At 44.0% G+C, this 13,650-nt stretch overlaps 2 protein-coding genes across 2 annotated transcripts in view; both read right to left on the bottom strand.

Annotated features, from left to right (window-relative positions):
- Positions 1-5,946, bottom strand: part of LOC121168192 (mitogen-activated protein kinase-binding protein 1) — a 50,918-nt gene extending 44,972 nt beyond the window's left edge. Inside the window, exons 1-2 of the mRNA XM_040998076.1 lie at positions 4,227-5,946; positions 3,497-3,689 (exon numbers count right to left, since the gene is read on the bottom strand). Of these exons, the coding sequence (XP_040854010.1) occupies positions 3,497-3,610 (114 nt within the window). The 5' untranslated portion in view covers positions 3,611-3,689; positions 4,227-5,946. The remainder of the gene's footprint in view (positions 1-3,496; positions 3,690-4,226) is intronic.
- An 848-nt stretch (positions 5,947-6,794) lies between these two features.
- Positions 6,795-13,650, bottom strand: part of LOC121168203 (MAX gene-associated protein-like) — a 65,571-nt gene continuing 58,715 nt past the window's right edge. The window contains exons 23-24 of the mRNA XM_040998091.1: positions 12,962-13,138; positions 6,795-12,135 (exon numbers count right to left, since the gene is read on the bottom strand). Coding sequence (XP_040854025.1) covers positions 10,859-12,135; positions 12,962-13,138 — 1,454 coding nt within the window. The 3' untranslated portion in view covers positions 6,795-10,858. The remainder of the gene's footprint in view (positions 12,136-12,961; positions 13,139-13,650) is intronic.

The following is a 13,650-nucleotide window of genomic DNA, read 5'->3' as shown; positions in this document are numbered from 1 at the left end:
CCAGTAGACACTCCTCTCCTTTTGAAAAAACAAAGATCCCAATTCTCATTTATTGTTTAATAAATTCCCACCTCTTCTGGCTTTCTTACTTCAGCTTCCAAGTCTATTTTCACCATATACATATGTATATATTCATATAAAAATTTACTTATTTCAAAGTCTTGTTTTACACACAGAAAACGAGAGACACACAGAGAGAGGTTCTCTCCCCAAATGGCTACAATGGCTGAAGCTTAGCCAATCCAAAGCCAGGAGCTTCTTCTGGGTCTCCTACATGGGTACAATGTCCCAAGGTTTTGGACCATCCTCTACTGCTTTCTCATGCCAAAAGCAGGGAGCTAGATGAGAAGTGGAACATCTGGGACATGAGCTGGTGCCCTTATGGCACGCTGGTGTTTGAAGGTGGAGAATTAACTTGTTGAGCCAGGCACTGGCCCCTCAAACATATATATATGGTTTTAAAGATTTATTTAATTGGAAAGTCAGATATACAGAAAGCAGAGACAGAGAGGAAAGTCTTCCGTCCACTGATTTACTCCCCAAGTGGCCACAAAGGCCGGAGTTGTACCAATCTGAAGCCAGGAGCCAGGAACCTCCTCCAGATCTCCCATGCAGAGTCCCAAGGCTTTGGGCCATCCTTGACTGCTTTCTCAGGCCTCAAGCAGGGAGCTGGATGGAAAGTGAAGCTGCCAGGATTAGAACTGGAGCCCATAGAGGATCCCGGCACATGTGAGGAGAGGACTTTAGCAGCTAGGCTATTGTGCTGGGCCCTTGATCATATTTTTACCCACATCTCTCCTGTATTAAATGTCCTTAATGTGCATCACTCTGCATCTGTGTACCTCTTCTTAGGGCTTTCACAGATAAACATCTCAACTCTTTTTTCTCCATTTTATTATTTCTAGTTTTGATTTTTCTTCTAAAAAATCACAGAATCCTTCTAAGCATTTTGTGCTCTTCTGCACTTCCAAGTTTATCTCAACAAGATTTAGGTAAAGAAACTGTTCTAACTCATGTATTCCTTTAGTACCTGCTGTCTACACGTTTCTAAACAGTGTGATATAAAGGAAAAAAACAAGCTCCCTGAAAGTGGCTGCCCACAGCCGTGGTGCAGGTCCCACGGGTTGTTCCTACCAGGCAGATACTCAGTGTCACAAAAGGAGATGGGCCCCAGCAAAGTTCCTGCGCACACAGACAGCTTCTACACTGGGGGCTAAACGTCTACCTCACTGCTCTGGCTCCACAGACTATGTAAGACTATATTCAGCTGAGTGCTTGTTCCCTTCCGACCCAGCTTTGGGATGGATGAAGCCACTGGCAGCTAATAGAAACACTGAACTCCTATTGGAAACAATGGGGTTTGGTGGCAATGCCAGGAACACCCATTACCCCCTCCGCTGTTTGTCTGGAGAGTTCTTCTCCCTTTGCCTCCTCGGCTGTGAAGTCTTTCCTAATTTCCCCTAAGCTGACTGAGAGCCCTCCCCACCCCCCGCACGCTTCCAAGAACCACCTACAAGCCAGCACTCGCCATAACACTGGTAATTATCTGTTTACATGTCTGACTAGCCACAAGCTCCTTGATGGCAAGAATGATGTTTTATTCATCACTGATTCCACACCTAATAGACATTCAACAAACATCTGTTGAATGTGTTAGTGTTGAATGACTATCCTGTGGATCCCAGACCAAAATTTCAGGGAGTATCAACAATTTAAACTAACCTTCCATTATATGTTCCTATTGCACATACCGTTCTTGGCCACACACACACACATACAAACACACACACACACACACACACACACACACACACACAGGGGCCAAAGATGATGAGACTGCTTTCACATGCTCGTCAGCACCAAATCACCTGTTAGGAATACAAGGGCGAGCCCTGCACAATAGCCTAGTGGCTAAAGTCCTCGCCTTTGAACATGCTGGGATCCCATATGGGCATCAGTTTTAATCCTGGCAGCCCTACTTTCCATCCAGCTCCCTGCTTGTGGCCTGGGAAAGGACGTACCAAAGTCTTGGAACCCTACACCCGTGTGGGAGGCTTGCATGAGACTCCGGGCTCCTGGCTTTGTGTCAGCTCAGCCCTAGCCATTGCAGCCACTTGGGGAGTAAATCAACAGACAGAAGATCTTCCTCTCTGTCTCTCCTCCTTTATGTATATCTGACTTAAAAAAAAAAGAATACAAGGGCACTTCAAGACATTTATGGAAAAACGGAATCAAGGCATGTTTATTTTGGCACACACACAAATCGCACAGTCGTGCACATTTTGCTCATGATACTCATTTTCCGTGAACTTGTGAAGAGCACTTGCAGAAGAAAGGAGTAGAGACGTTTTCCCCCAGTCAGACTCACGCTCCAGCTCGCAGGGCATGGGAGCCATGGAGGGTGAACAAGGGGCCTTGGAAGGGTCCTTATCTCCACTACCATGGCACCATGTGGCAGATTTAGATTCACAGGAAAGCTATTTACCCTCTTGCCAAATTCAGTTAAGGTTCCTCTAAGGAACAGGGATCTGAACCAAGTCCTCCCAGAACCCTGCCATGTTATACGTTAACATTCTAAATCATTCCTCACTGGGTTTACTCATCTCTGAAGTGACCCAGGCAAGGCAATAAAATGCTGTTGTCTGAAATGACTCTGCCTGTGGCAAGCCAGCCTGGACCAAGCACAGCTACCGTATTTATAGGTCACCTAGAAGGACACAAAATCTAATCGGATCCTGTGCGAACAAAGCCCTGGATTCCCTCAAGGGATTAAATACATTTAGTTTATCTATTTTTGCATTCCCCAAGTTTTGCAACTCAACTGAACTGGACAAAGGATAAGGACCCCAACCTAGACAAAGTGAAGGAAATGAAAAGGGTTTCTGCCTCCAAGGAATTTCCGTAACCAGGATGGATGTGGCTCTCAGCATACAGTACATCAGATAAGCAACATTCAGGGGCAAATCAGATACTGGCTCTTTGCAAGTTACAAACCAGGAAGTTCCACTTAACCTAGGTCTCTTAAACACACTAATAAATCTGTTTGAATCCGCACAAGACCAATTACCAAGTCAAGTCATCAAAGTGTTTGCGTCTTTCTTTCTGCTACTACAATCTTATATAACTCAAGCTGTTTTAGTTACATCTGTAGCTCCATTAGTCATGACTTCAGTCTTTCACAGGGTATACGGCTCCACTAGCAGCTTCCAAGAAGGGAAACTGAGTCACGGCATATCAACCAGCTTCCCCAAGCCCACACTTAGAGTGAGGTCACAAATGAAGCTGTGTTACCTTCCTCTTACTTACCATTTCACAAACCAACCTCAGCATGTCCGCCCACCCCTGCTGCTTTTCCCCTCAACCTTACTAAAGCCAGATCCCTGCCTGTTCTCTGGGCACGTTTGATCGTTTGGAGCCAACAGGGGCTTCCCAAGAAAGAGGAACCCTGAGGAGAGGCAAGGGTTGGGAAGCAGCGGCCCCGGCGACGAGGACTCACCTTGGAGCCGAGGTCCTCCCGCCGGTTTCCTGCCTTACTCCTGCGCAGTTTGATGGAGGGAGAGCGCAGCAGGTTCTTGATCCGGCTGGTAATGGTCGATCCTTCCACAGCCATCACGGTGAGGAGCCCTCTGGTCGTGTCTCAACATTGGCACTGCCCTCTCACTCCACAGGACCTTCCAATAAGCCCTTGCCTGAGGAGACAGATGCCGCCTAAGCATCGCATGAGGCGACTTACGGCTCAGACCTCCACGTTTTTTCCCCCTTTATCCCTACCTTCACGCCCTGAGTGGTTTCTCACAACGCCCGGAAAGGAAACCCCATGAAAAGGGGGGCGGGGGAATCCTGAGCCCCAAAGAACTGCCAGGCCCACACCCTCCAGAGGCGTTTAACATTAGAGATGGGATGGGCCCGAGCAGGGCCAGTGCAGGTCTGCTCCCCGTTAAAGCCCAACTGTTCCCATGGCAACTGGGGAGCCAAGCCAGGAAGCCGCCCAGGACCCCCGGCGCGTCTCGTAGGGGGCCCGGGCACCTGTGCCGGCGGCCGCGGGGTCTCCAAGTGGCCCGACAACCGATCCAACCCCGGGAGCCTCCTCCCCCACCCCCGACCCTCGGGAGCTCGCTCGCTCCTCCACCCCCTCGCTCCAGGACGGCCCTCGACTTTCTCTCTCGCCCGACTCACAAGGCCGCCGCCCCGCGCACTCCCAGAGCCCCGCTCGCGCCCAGCCTCACCAGCCCCGGAGCGCGAGGGGCTCCCCGCTCACTGCGCCCTCAGGCATCGCGCTCAGCGATTTCGCCTCCTCCGCGATAGCGGCAGCCGCAGCTATGGTGGCACGAGCGGCTCAAAACGCGAACTGCCGGCTGGGCCGAGCTAGGGGCTGGGTGGGCGGAGCCCACGAGACGGGGCGGCCCACAGCCAGGTGGGCGTTACCAGGGTGGACAGGCCAGGCTATCGGAGGGCGGAGTCATCGGACAGGCAAGGAAGCAGAGGACTTAGGACTCGGGAACCAAGGATTCCACACAATTATGGTCTGTAGGAATTGTGGCCCACGGAGCTTGGCTCCAGGATAAGGCAATCAAGCCTTTTATGGTATTGCCAGGACTGTTGTCCCAGGGAACTGCGCCTCCCGAAGCCCCAGGACGCTAGCCACGCCTCCCGGGAGCCAAGGTTGGCATTTCACAGCCGCGGAGGACCGCAGATCAAACTTAAGTTCTGGTTGGATTACATAAAGTCGCGGTGAGGCAAAAAGCTCTGCCCTCGTCCCTGCACCGTTTGAGTACTTCCAAGATCTGCAATATTTTCAGCGCGCCGTCGACCCACTCACTCCAAACGCGAGGAACAGCGTTTTGCACTCGCTACCTGATCCATCCAATACAAGGAATGGCTGGGGTGTGGGGGTGTGCTCGTCAAGTTGCAGGAAAGACAGCCAACACACCTACGCTATCTATTTGCTTCACGGTTTCGTCGACAACCAGCATCCCTCCACATGTTCTCATATCCGGTCAAACAGGATTTGTTACTCCAGATGCCTTCCTCGCTTACGTCAAAATTTGTGAATTCTTCACCCTGGGACTGTTATTTAAGCCACCCTCAAGCTTGCTGGCGCTAAATTGTTTTCCCAACCTTGTGCGAGGAGTGGTATCTTACTGCCACTTTGCAATTTATTTTCTAGGAACCCCTGGACTCTCAAAAGTTATTAAAGAAACTAAATCTTATCAGAAATTAGTCTAACCTGGAAGACTCGGACCTGAGACATTCAGACCATAGTAGTCTGTCCCCTTACACAAACCTTTGGGATCCCAAGATGACATGTTGGCTAGAGTTAACTTTGCGGTAGACGGGCCTGGTACAGTCAGATGACAATGCAGGCATGTACTTGTAGTGTATGGCAGCCACTCGTGAAATGGGAGATTTGAAAAGCTCACGATTTGGTACAGAGATGACGGGAGTCGTTCCCTAGACCAACTGGCAATTGCTACCCAGGGAACAAGTCTTCCTTCCCGCTTCAACCACGCATTACAGATGTAATGCAACAACAAAAAACAGGATTCTCAGATTTATTTCTCAAACCTTGACACGAGGTCAATCTACAGGAACAACTGCATGAGAGATGGCTTCCTTCAACTCCTGGAGATTTGACGAACCTTGGGAGAACCGAATGCTAATAAATGCTGCCCCCTGGTGACCAGTGTGCTGCACACCCTAGTGATTGCCATCCCACCTACAAAACAAAGATGTCCACGCCATTCTCCTTAATGTACTCCAGGTCATTTTGTGTGTGCAGTAACAGTTTCTTCATCTAGTTTATTTCCTAACCACTAAGGCAAATAAGTTTACTAAGTATCACTGGACATTTCCTATCCCAAATTACTCTGGTTTAGTCCCTGAGAAATATTCCCCGGGTCCAGCGGCCTAGCAAGCGCTAAAGTCCTTGCCTGGAACGGGCCGGGATCCCATATGGGCGCTGGTTCTAATCCCGGCATCCCAGCTTCTCATCCAGTCCCTTCCTGTGGCCTGGGAAAGCAGTTGAGGACAGCCTAAGGCCTTGGGACCCTGCACCTGTGTGGGAGACCTGGAAAAAATTCTTGGCTCCTGGCTTTGGATCAGCTCAGCTCCGGCCGTTGAGGTCACTTGGGCAGTGAATCACCGGACAGATCTTCCTCTGTCTCCTCCTCTCTGTATATCTTTCTAATAAAAATATTTTGAAAAGTGTATTTAAAAAAACCAAAATATTCCCCAAGCACAGGCAAGTCCCAGCTCTCACTTTCCTTGTCTATTACCTTCTAGATGAACAGCTAAGAACACTGTAATATGGGGTTTTAGGTCTGGAATATGTATACTTCGCAACTAGGGTCATACTACAGTCAGACCTTTTTGTTTATTACACTGCCTTTGAGATGCCAATCGAACATGCTGCTCTCATGCTTCATGAATTCAGCAGAGAACAGAAGTTCTGAGTCCAATGTGAATAGGCTAAGCATTAACTCCTTTTTTCTCCACTAAAAGTAAATACTTGCCATCCCACCCTCCAAATGCAGTTGAACTAAGTATGTCATCATTCATATACTATTTCACTTTTTATTCTGCTTTGTGTGTCCTAAACATACATACATGGTGTTTGCCAGGTTGTGAAATTCCAGATGTCAGGGGATGGGGGAAAAATAAGATGGTATACAGTTGTTTGTTTAGTCAAATTCTTAAATTCACTCTAGGGTTAACATGCAAATAGAGGCAATTATAAGATCCTGGATGCTAATAGGCTAGGGTAAACATTTGCTCATCAATTCAAATATTTATTGAGCACCTTTTCATGCAAGGCACTGTGAGACAGCAGAGATCAGTGAATGGAACTGGAAACAGGATGGGTCTAAAACAATACTCCCAAGGCTGCTTTCCCATTTAACAATCTCTCCTACCAGCAGAGTTTACAATAGAATTTAACAGTCTAGATTTGTTCTTTCAGGTTCTCATGTGTAGCCTCCCCATCCTCCAACACACCTCCACCACTATCACTCAACACTTAGATGCTTTTGTAGAGCAGTTCACATTTAATATTCTACAGTTACACCTCAGTTTAAAAAGTTGTACATGTCAATTACTTCCACTCCAAAAATGCATTTTAACTGCTTTTCCCCCCCCACCTGGCAGGCAGTGAGTTTGAATTCTTCAGCTTTTTCTCAGCACTCAGCTACTTATAAAACTTCAATAACAAGAATACAATGACATCAAAGTATTGACACCTTTACAACTCTTGCTTCAAAAACCAATGCGCAAGAGACATATTCTGATTCTTGGTTATCAGTCATCTCTACTAATACCTGGAAATGTGCTGCCTACATGATTTTTGGCTTTTGTTCATTTCTAAGGTTTCTGGTAGTGAGGACCATGAATTATCACTATTTTCTACATCGGTCTTCAAATTACATTTGTTTCTCATTTTACTTCACCCCATTCAAGCATCTTAACCAGTACAGCTGGAAAAAAAAATGTATATGGCTAAACCCTGCCCAAAATAACATAAGGATTGTTTCCTTTTCTTCCGTGTTCAAAACACTTTCAAACTTTGCTACAGAAAAGCCTAATATCAGGTATTTCATTCATAATTCTGAGAAAGCTTCATGAACTATAAAATTACACAAAGTGTACAATTTGTATGAAACTTACATAACTGGGCTTGATCTGTTAGTGACCTTAAATAGATTAAAGAGTAGCTCAATGTCTAAAGGACTGCTTTAATAAAACCTCTTTGTAAATTATGAAAATAGTTAAACATATGGGGGGGTCCTCCAAAAAAGTTCATGGAAAAATGTAGATTATGAAAAAACTATACATTTCAAACTTTTTCTGCACCAAAATAAACATCTCTTCATTTAATTTTCCACAAACTATTTGGAGTGCCCTCACATTATCTTAAGAACATCTACTGTCCTTAGCCACTAAGATTGTTTATGTCTCATTCTTCGAGGTAACAGATAACAACAGCCTTGCACATGCTGGTGCCATGACATCAGCCTTTCTTTACTGTAGGATGACTTCTGAAACAAATACCTGTAACTGAGCTGTACAAAATTCCAAAGTCTTATAGGATCAAAACTTCAACAACTTCCCCCAAATGGCATGTCAGAAGCTTCTGAGAACAGAAAGGAATTCCTGTGATAAAATAAGGTGGCACCTCTCTCAAATACACCTCAGGGGATTAGAATTCTCTATTTCCAACTCAGCACAGATCTCCCAACACCAAGTCTTGCTTTAAATTAGTACAGCTAATTTACTTCAGATTTAAATTCTGCCTTTCAGTCACCAAACTTATTCTGTTCAATTTCTAAAAAAATAGTCACTTTTCAAAAGCAGAAAAGCAAAGATATATATATATATATATTTAATATATAAAAGGAAATGCTAAATCTGGCATAATTATATTCTTAAAAACATTCCATTTATTTACAGATGTGTATAAAAAGGCAAATTATTTATCTAGTGAGATCATGCTTCTTAAAAGAGAGTGAAAGCTCACTGTCTTTCCGGTTCCTCAACGCTTCTCACTCAACTTCATCTTTCAGAACCAAATGTGTAATTTTCATTGACCAGTTTCTCCTGGGTTACATTAAAGTTTTTGGAGATTACAGATTTCTGTCAAGCCTACAAAATTTTTCTGAAGACTAAGCCCTCCTCCAATTAGCTCTGGCAATTCTAACAAGTCTTGAGAGCACTTTACCTTGGGAATCTGCAATATGACATCTGCATTCTTCCCTGAACACAGATTCAACCCAATTTCCATGTTTGCACACCGTTCATACACAGAGTCAAACACCCTCCCATCAAGATTATCATCGATTTTCTTATTTTCTTCTATAAAAAGGAAAGCTCAGAAGCCAAAATGGTCCTTTTCCTGAGGATTATTTACTTGCCTGTTCTTTGGCTGACCTTCAAAAGCCATCAGGAGCCTTGGGAAGTCAGGAGACAATGTGGGGAAGAGACAAGCAAGAAAAACAGTGGGAAAACAGCGATTACCTGGGTTAAAGTACTAGCGTCTCCAGGACAAGTATTAGTAGGGAGACAGGTGCTAGATTCCTTGGCTAAGGCATTGAAAGCAATCTGCTGGGTAAAGAACAAAAGGGACGAGAGGCTGAGGAGCACTCTTCACCTACTCCAAGCTTCTTGAGTGACTTTCAGTGGAGGAAAGGTTAAGCACTGAGAGTGAGTCTAGAAAGGGAAGAATTCACTCATGTGTAACTAGCACATGTCATACACCCTCACAGTCTGCTGATTACCACAGTTAGCAGAAGGGAAACCAAACATGGAAATAACAATTTACTGGTTAGATCCACTTCTCAGGTGCTCTCACAACCCAGGTCTGAAGATACGTTGAGTGGGATTTGGGATATAGTCAAGGGATGTAGAAGAAACACAATCACCTAGGCACAGCCCAGGCACTGGAAGCTCTTGTGTTAGTGTTTTACAACACAAGCAAATCCTGTCAATGAAGACAGAACAGAGATTACATTCCAAAATATAATTATTTAAGAAAGGCAAAATGCAGCAACTAACTCCCAGTCCATACATTTTTCAGAATAGTGATTCTTGTCCCTAGGAGTTTCCAAGAGACCCCTCAAGTGCACCATGATTATTTACAAACTAGATAGGAAACATTTCTATACTCAGTACAAATCTCATCTTCTAGGTTGAAAACGTCAGCCTTTGAGAAATCTATGAAAACAACTATACAAAAATATAAATATCTTTTATCTTTACAGGCTGTCAGTCCTTCACACTGTGACAGCTAATGAATGAAAAATCTCTGTATTTCACTGAATCCATGGTTGCAGATAAAAAATATATCTTGTGATTCAAATACTGCCTTATTTCCCTGGTAAAGAGTGCTGACTGTGACTTTTCTTTGCATCCTGTGCAGGTAATAGTGAATGAAACCTTCAAGCACCAGGAGACTGGTTTGACTCAAGAAAAATCCAGCCCCACAATTTTTTTGTTTGTTTTGGCCACTGTCTGGTCTGGGGAGAAAAGACTTTTTAATTTTAGCTGTCTGTTGAATAACATGATTTGTGAAAGGCAGAGAGGGCCCCTCCTATGCCTACTTCCAAAATACATATTATCCAGCACAGATTCCTGGTATGGTAAATGACCTTTTCAACCTACATCAAGAAAGCAGGGAGAATGTTGTTTTAACATCCCAAAGTTAGTAATAAAAGTTAAAAGTAATCCTACTTTATCAGAAAGCTTGAATTTACAATTCTGATAGAAAAAGTAAGGGAATGGAAGCTACTTGAGAGATGAAAGGAAAAATTTTTGCTGAATGATACAAAGTTCTTCACTTTGGTATTCCATTATAATCACCCTCTCTTGTCCTATTTTTTTTTCTTGCCTTTTTGAGAAACACCTGAAAATGGTCTCTTCTGGATCCTTTTACACAAGTGCATTACATTCCTTAGATTTCAGACTTGACATGACAGCTATCAGCTACAGTTCAGCCCATAATAATAAAGTCTCAAGCAGCTTTTTTCCTTGGGCGGGGCGGGGCGGGGCGGGGCAGAGGGGAAAGGCCGGGGAGCAGGTATCATAGGAATCACTATGGAGCCAGAATCTTGTTAGGACTTCCTTGGACAAGTGGGCACCTCAAGCTCAATAATGGATCTTGGGATGAGGGGACCCAGCACCACAAGTGAGGTAACACAAACAATACGATCTGAATTTCTTCTTATTTCTTATACCAGGGTCAGCACCCTACCCTCTCTGTCATTCACTGCATCACGAAAGAATCACTATTCTATGACAAACAGATGCCTGCAGAGAAAGGTGAAACTCAGTTTTCCCTTACAACCTGGCTTCTGCTTGAAGATAAGCACTCTCATTTCCCTGCAGAAGCTGGAGAGGCTCCAGAGTTGCCCAATTTAGTCACAACAGGTGCCAATGTTGGCATCACCTTGCTCTCCCGGCCTTCCTGGTCACTCCCTGTTAGGTTCATTTTATTTGCAACTGACCCAACTTTGGCAGCTACAGGTGCCAAACAAGGCATCACCTTTGGACTTTGACCATCTGCATCATTAGAAGGATTAGCTACTTTTAAACCTAAAGGGGCCAACTTTGGCATAGGCCTCCACAAAGTGTCTGTACTGCTGCTGTTCTCCGGGCCGGCCTTCATATGCAGGATTGGGGGTGAGGATATACTCTCAGACTCTGCAGCAAGGCCAGAAGTATTCTTTCCTCCATCACTGGCCTTCCTGTGAGAAAGGAGGGATTCCTTTATTTCAGAGTCAATAACAATCTTCAGGACATCTGGCTCAGAAGCTGGTTCTGCAAGTTGTTTTTCACTCTCAGAAAAGTCATCCTCTTCCAAATGCAAGAGGAGAGGACTTATGGAGTCGCTCTCTCCTTGTACATCAGGTAACTCTTTCAAACTAGGTCCGAAGTGGCCAACCTGGAAAGTTGCTCTGTTTGCAGGAAATTTACTGACAAAAGCCCGCCGAGCATCCCCTGAGAACTCCGTATCCACAGAGCTGGGCAATTCAGCCATAGCAACAGAGTCATCATTTAGTTGCTGATTAAGGTAGGCAATCTCATTGAGCAGTGATGTCAGCGTCTCATCAGTATCATCCTCATCTTCCAGGTTTGTGAGCAGTTCACCAGAATCCAGTTCTGCCTCCTCTATGGCTGATGCTACTTTCCTCAGCTCCATCTCTATGTTGGAGTCCTTTAGCTCTTTCACCTTTAGCTTATGAAATGGAGAATCCTTTGACTTTAGTCTCTCTCCTCTTGATTCATTCTCTTTCCACTTACAGTGAATTCCTCTTATGTCACTGGAATTCTTTTTAGGTAAGTACTCCTGAACTTCCTGCGCACTGGAAATGTCAACTATTTGAGGAAAACCAGAATCTTTACTTGTCAGAAAAACCTGCGTTGGACTCAATACCATTCTGCCATCTCTATGATTTCCTTTGGAAGAGATTCTACTCAAATCATCTAAAGAGTTATCTTCATTCCTGACAGAATCTTTCAGGTGGTTGAGTGGCTTGCTATCAGCAACTTCACGGTGACATTTAGAGCCATTCATATCTACCAAATCTCCTTCTGTGGCCAATGATGTCACATTAACAATTCGTGGCATCATAAATAAGTCATCATTTTCTGAAAAATAAAAATTACAGAAAAATCTCACTTAAGATACATATTGGTGGACACCCGAACCTTTATATATATGTGTGTATATATATATATTTTTATATAACCATACCAAATGACTATCTTCACCAGTCTACTTTCATCAAGATGAAAAAAATACCAATACTTAAGAAAAATTCAACCAAAATTCTTTGCTATTCCACCATATTAAACTCATTTTACTTCTCCCTAAATTAATTCTTGTGCTGAGGCAGAAATGCATCTTGACTCTCTTTACTCCATTCAGTGTCCCACTGAGTGGAAAATAAAAGGTCAATGGCCAGAGAGAAGTCCTCCAACGAGGGTCTAGTACCAAGCAAAGACAAAGAACTATTTGGCTAGCAACAAAGTAAGGGGGACTTAACATTAGTAAGGACACTCTTTTCATCTTAACAGAGAATTAGGGGTCTGGATCTAAATCACTAAAAAGACTTCCTTTTTAACTTTATACTTTACCCCCCCAAAACAATGATTCACTCAAAGTGAATCCTGGTAACTGTGGAGTTTACCATTTCAGAGTACAACAGAGAACTGGTAAGTATTTATCAACACCAAGAAATAAACCAATGATTCCTCAACATCTTCCTTTCATTTTGACATTGTTTTTGATTCTTCTCAAGATTAAGAACAATAGGATCTAACAGTTTCCCATCCCAAGTAAAACATCCCAATCCAGACAACAGCTCATTTGTTGCAAAGCAAATGCCAACCTAGCAGCTCTGGATCGTCACAGCTCAGATTTAAAGGCCTTCTCTGTCACAGGGAGACTCCAAGACCACACTTCACAACATACCTGACTGAGCTATACCACTGTTGGGAAGCTGAGGCTTTAGCTCAGCTTCCAAGAGAGCAGGAGAGACAGTTACCACTGGTCCCGGGAACATGGGGCCTTTCAATGTGAGCAGTTGTCCTTGAGGAGTCATCACGAGGTTTGCAGAGGAGTGTGGGGAGTTAGAAGGTGAGGCATTTTCTAAAAGAAAGATAAAAACCGAGTCGAACCCAACAGTCCAGGAATGTACATAGTACCACATTCTTACTTAAAAAGGAAAAAAAGTAAATTTCAAGTTCAGTAGGGGAACAAAATTCACTTGTCTGAATAATGTTTCAATAAGTAATGGTTACCCAGGTACAGATTCTCCTAAGGAAGATAATTAACTTTTCAAGCAACAGAGCCTTTAGAAGTCTTGTTAGTGAATGAAGATGGACATATACAGAACTCTATCCCTAGGCTTCCTTTCCTATCTACATACCTCTAGCAAATTAAGTTGCTAGGCTTCAGGGGTCTCACCTGTGAAATGAGCTGAAAGAACAGATGGCTATTTAACTAGTTAATAATAAAATTTGCTTTTTGAAATCTTAAACTAACTCATGTTTTAGTACCCATCTTTATCTTAATTTCATATAACAAACCAGATTTTTAAACTTATACACTAGACAGAGTAAAAACCAGGTATGTGCTTCTCTAATACAAGCAAGTCACAT

Source organism: Ochotona curzoniae, unplaced genomic scaffold, assembly GCF_017591425.1.
Source record: "Ochotona curzoniae isolate NIBS_2020 unplaced genomic scaffold, NIBS_Ocur_1.0 patch75, whole genome shotgun sequence".
Classification (NCBI taxonomy): Eukaryota; Metazoa; Chordata; class Mammalia; order Lagomorpha; family Ochotonidae; genus Ochotona; species Ochotona curzoniae.
Note: the sequence above shows the minus strand (reverse complement) of the source record. Positions and strands in the feature narration are given on the sequence as shown.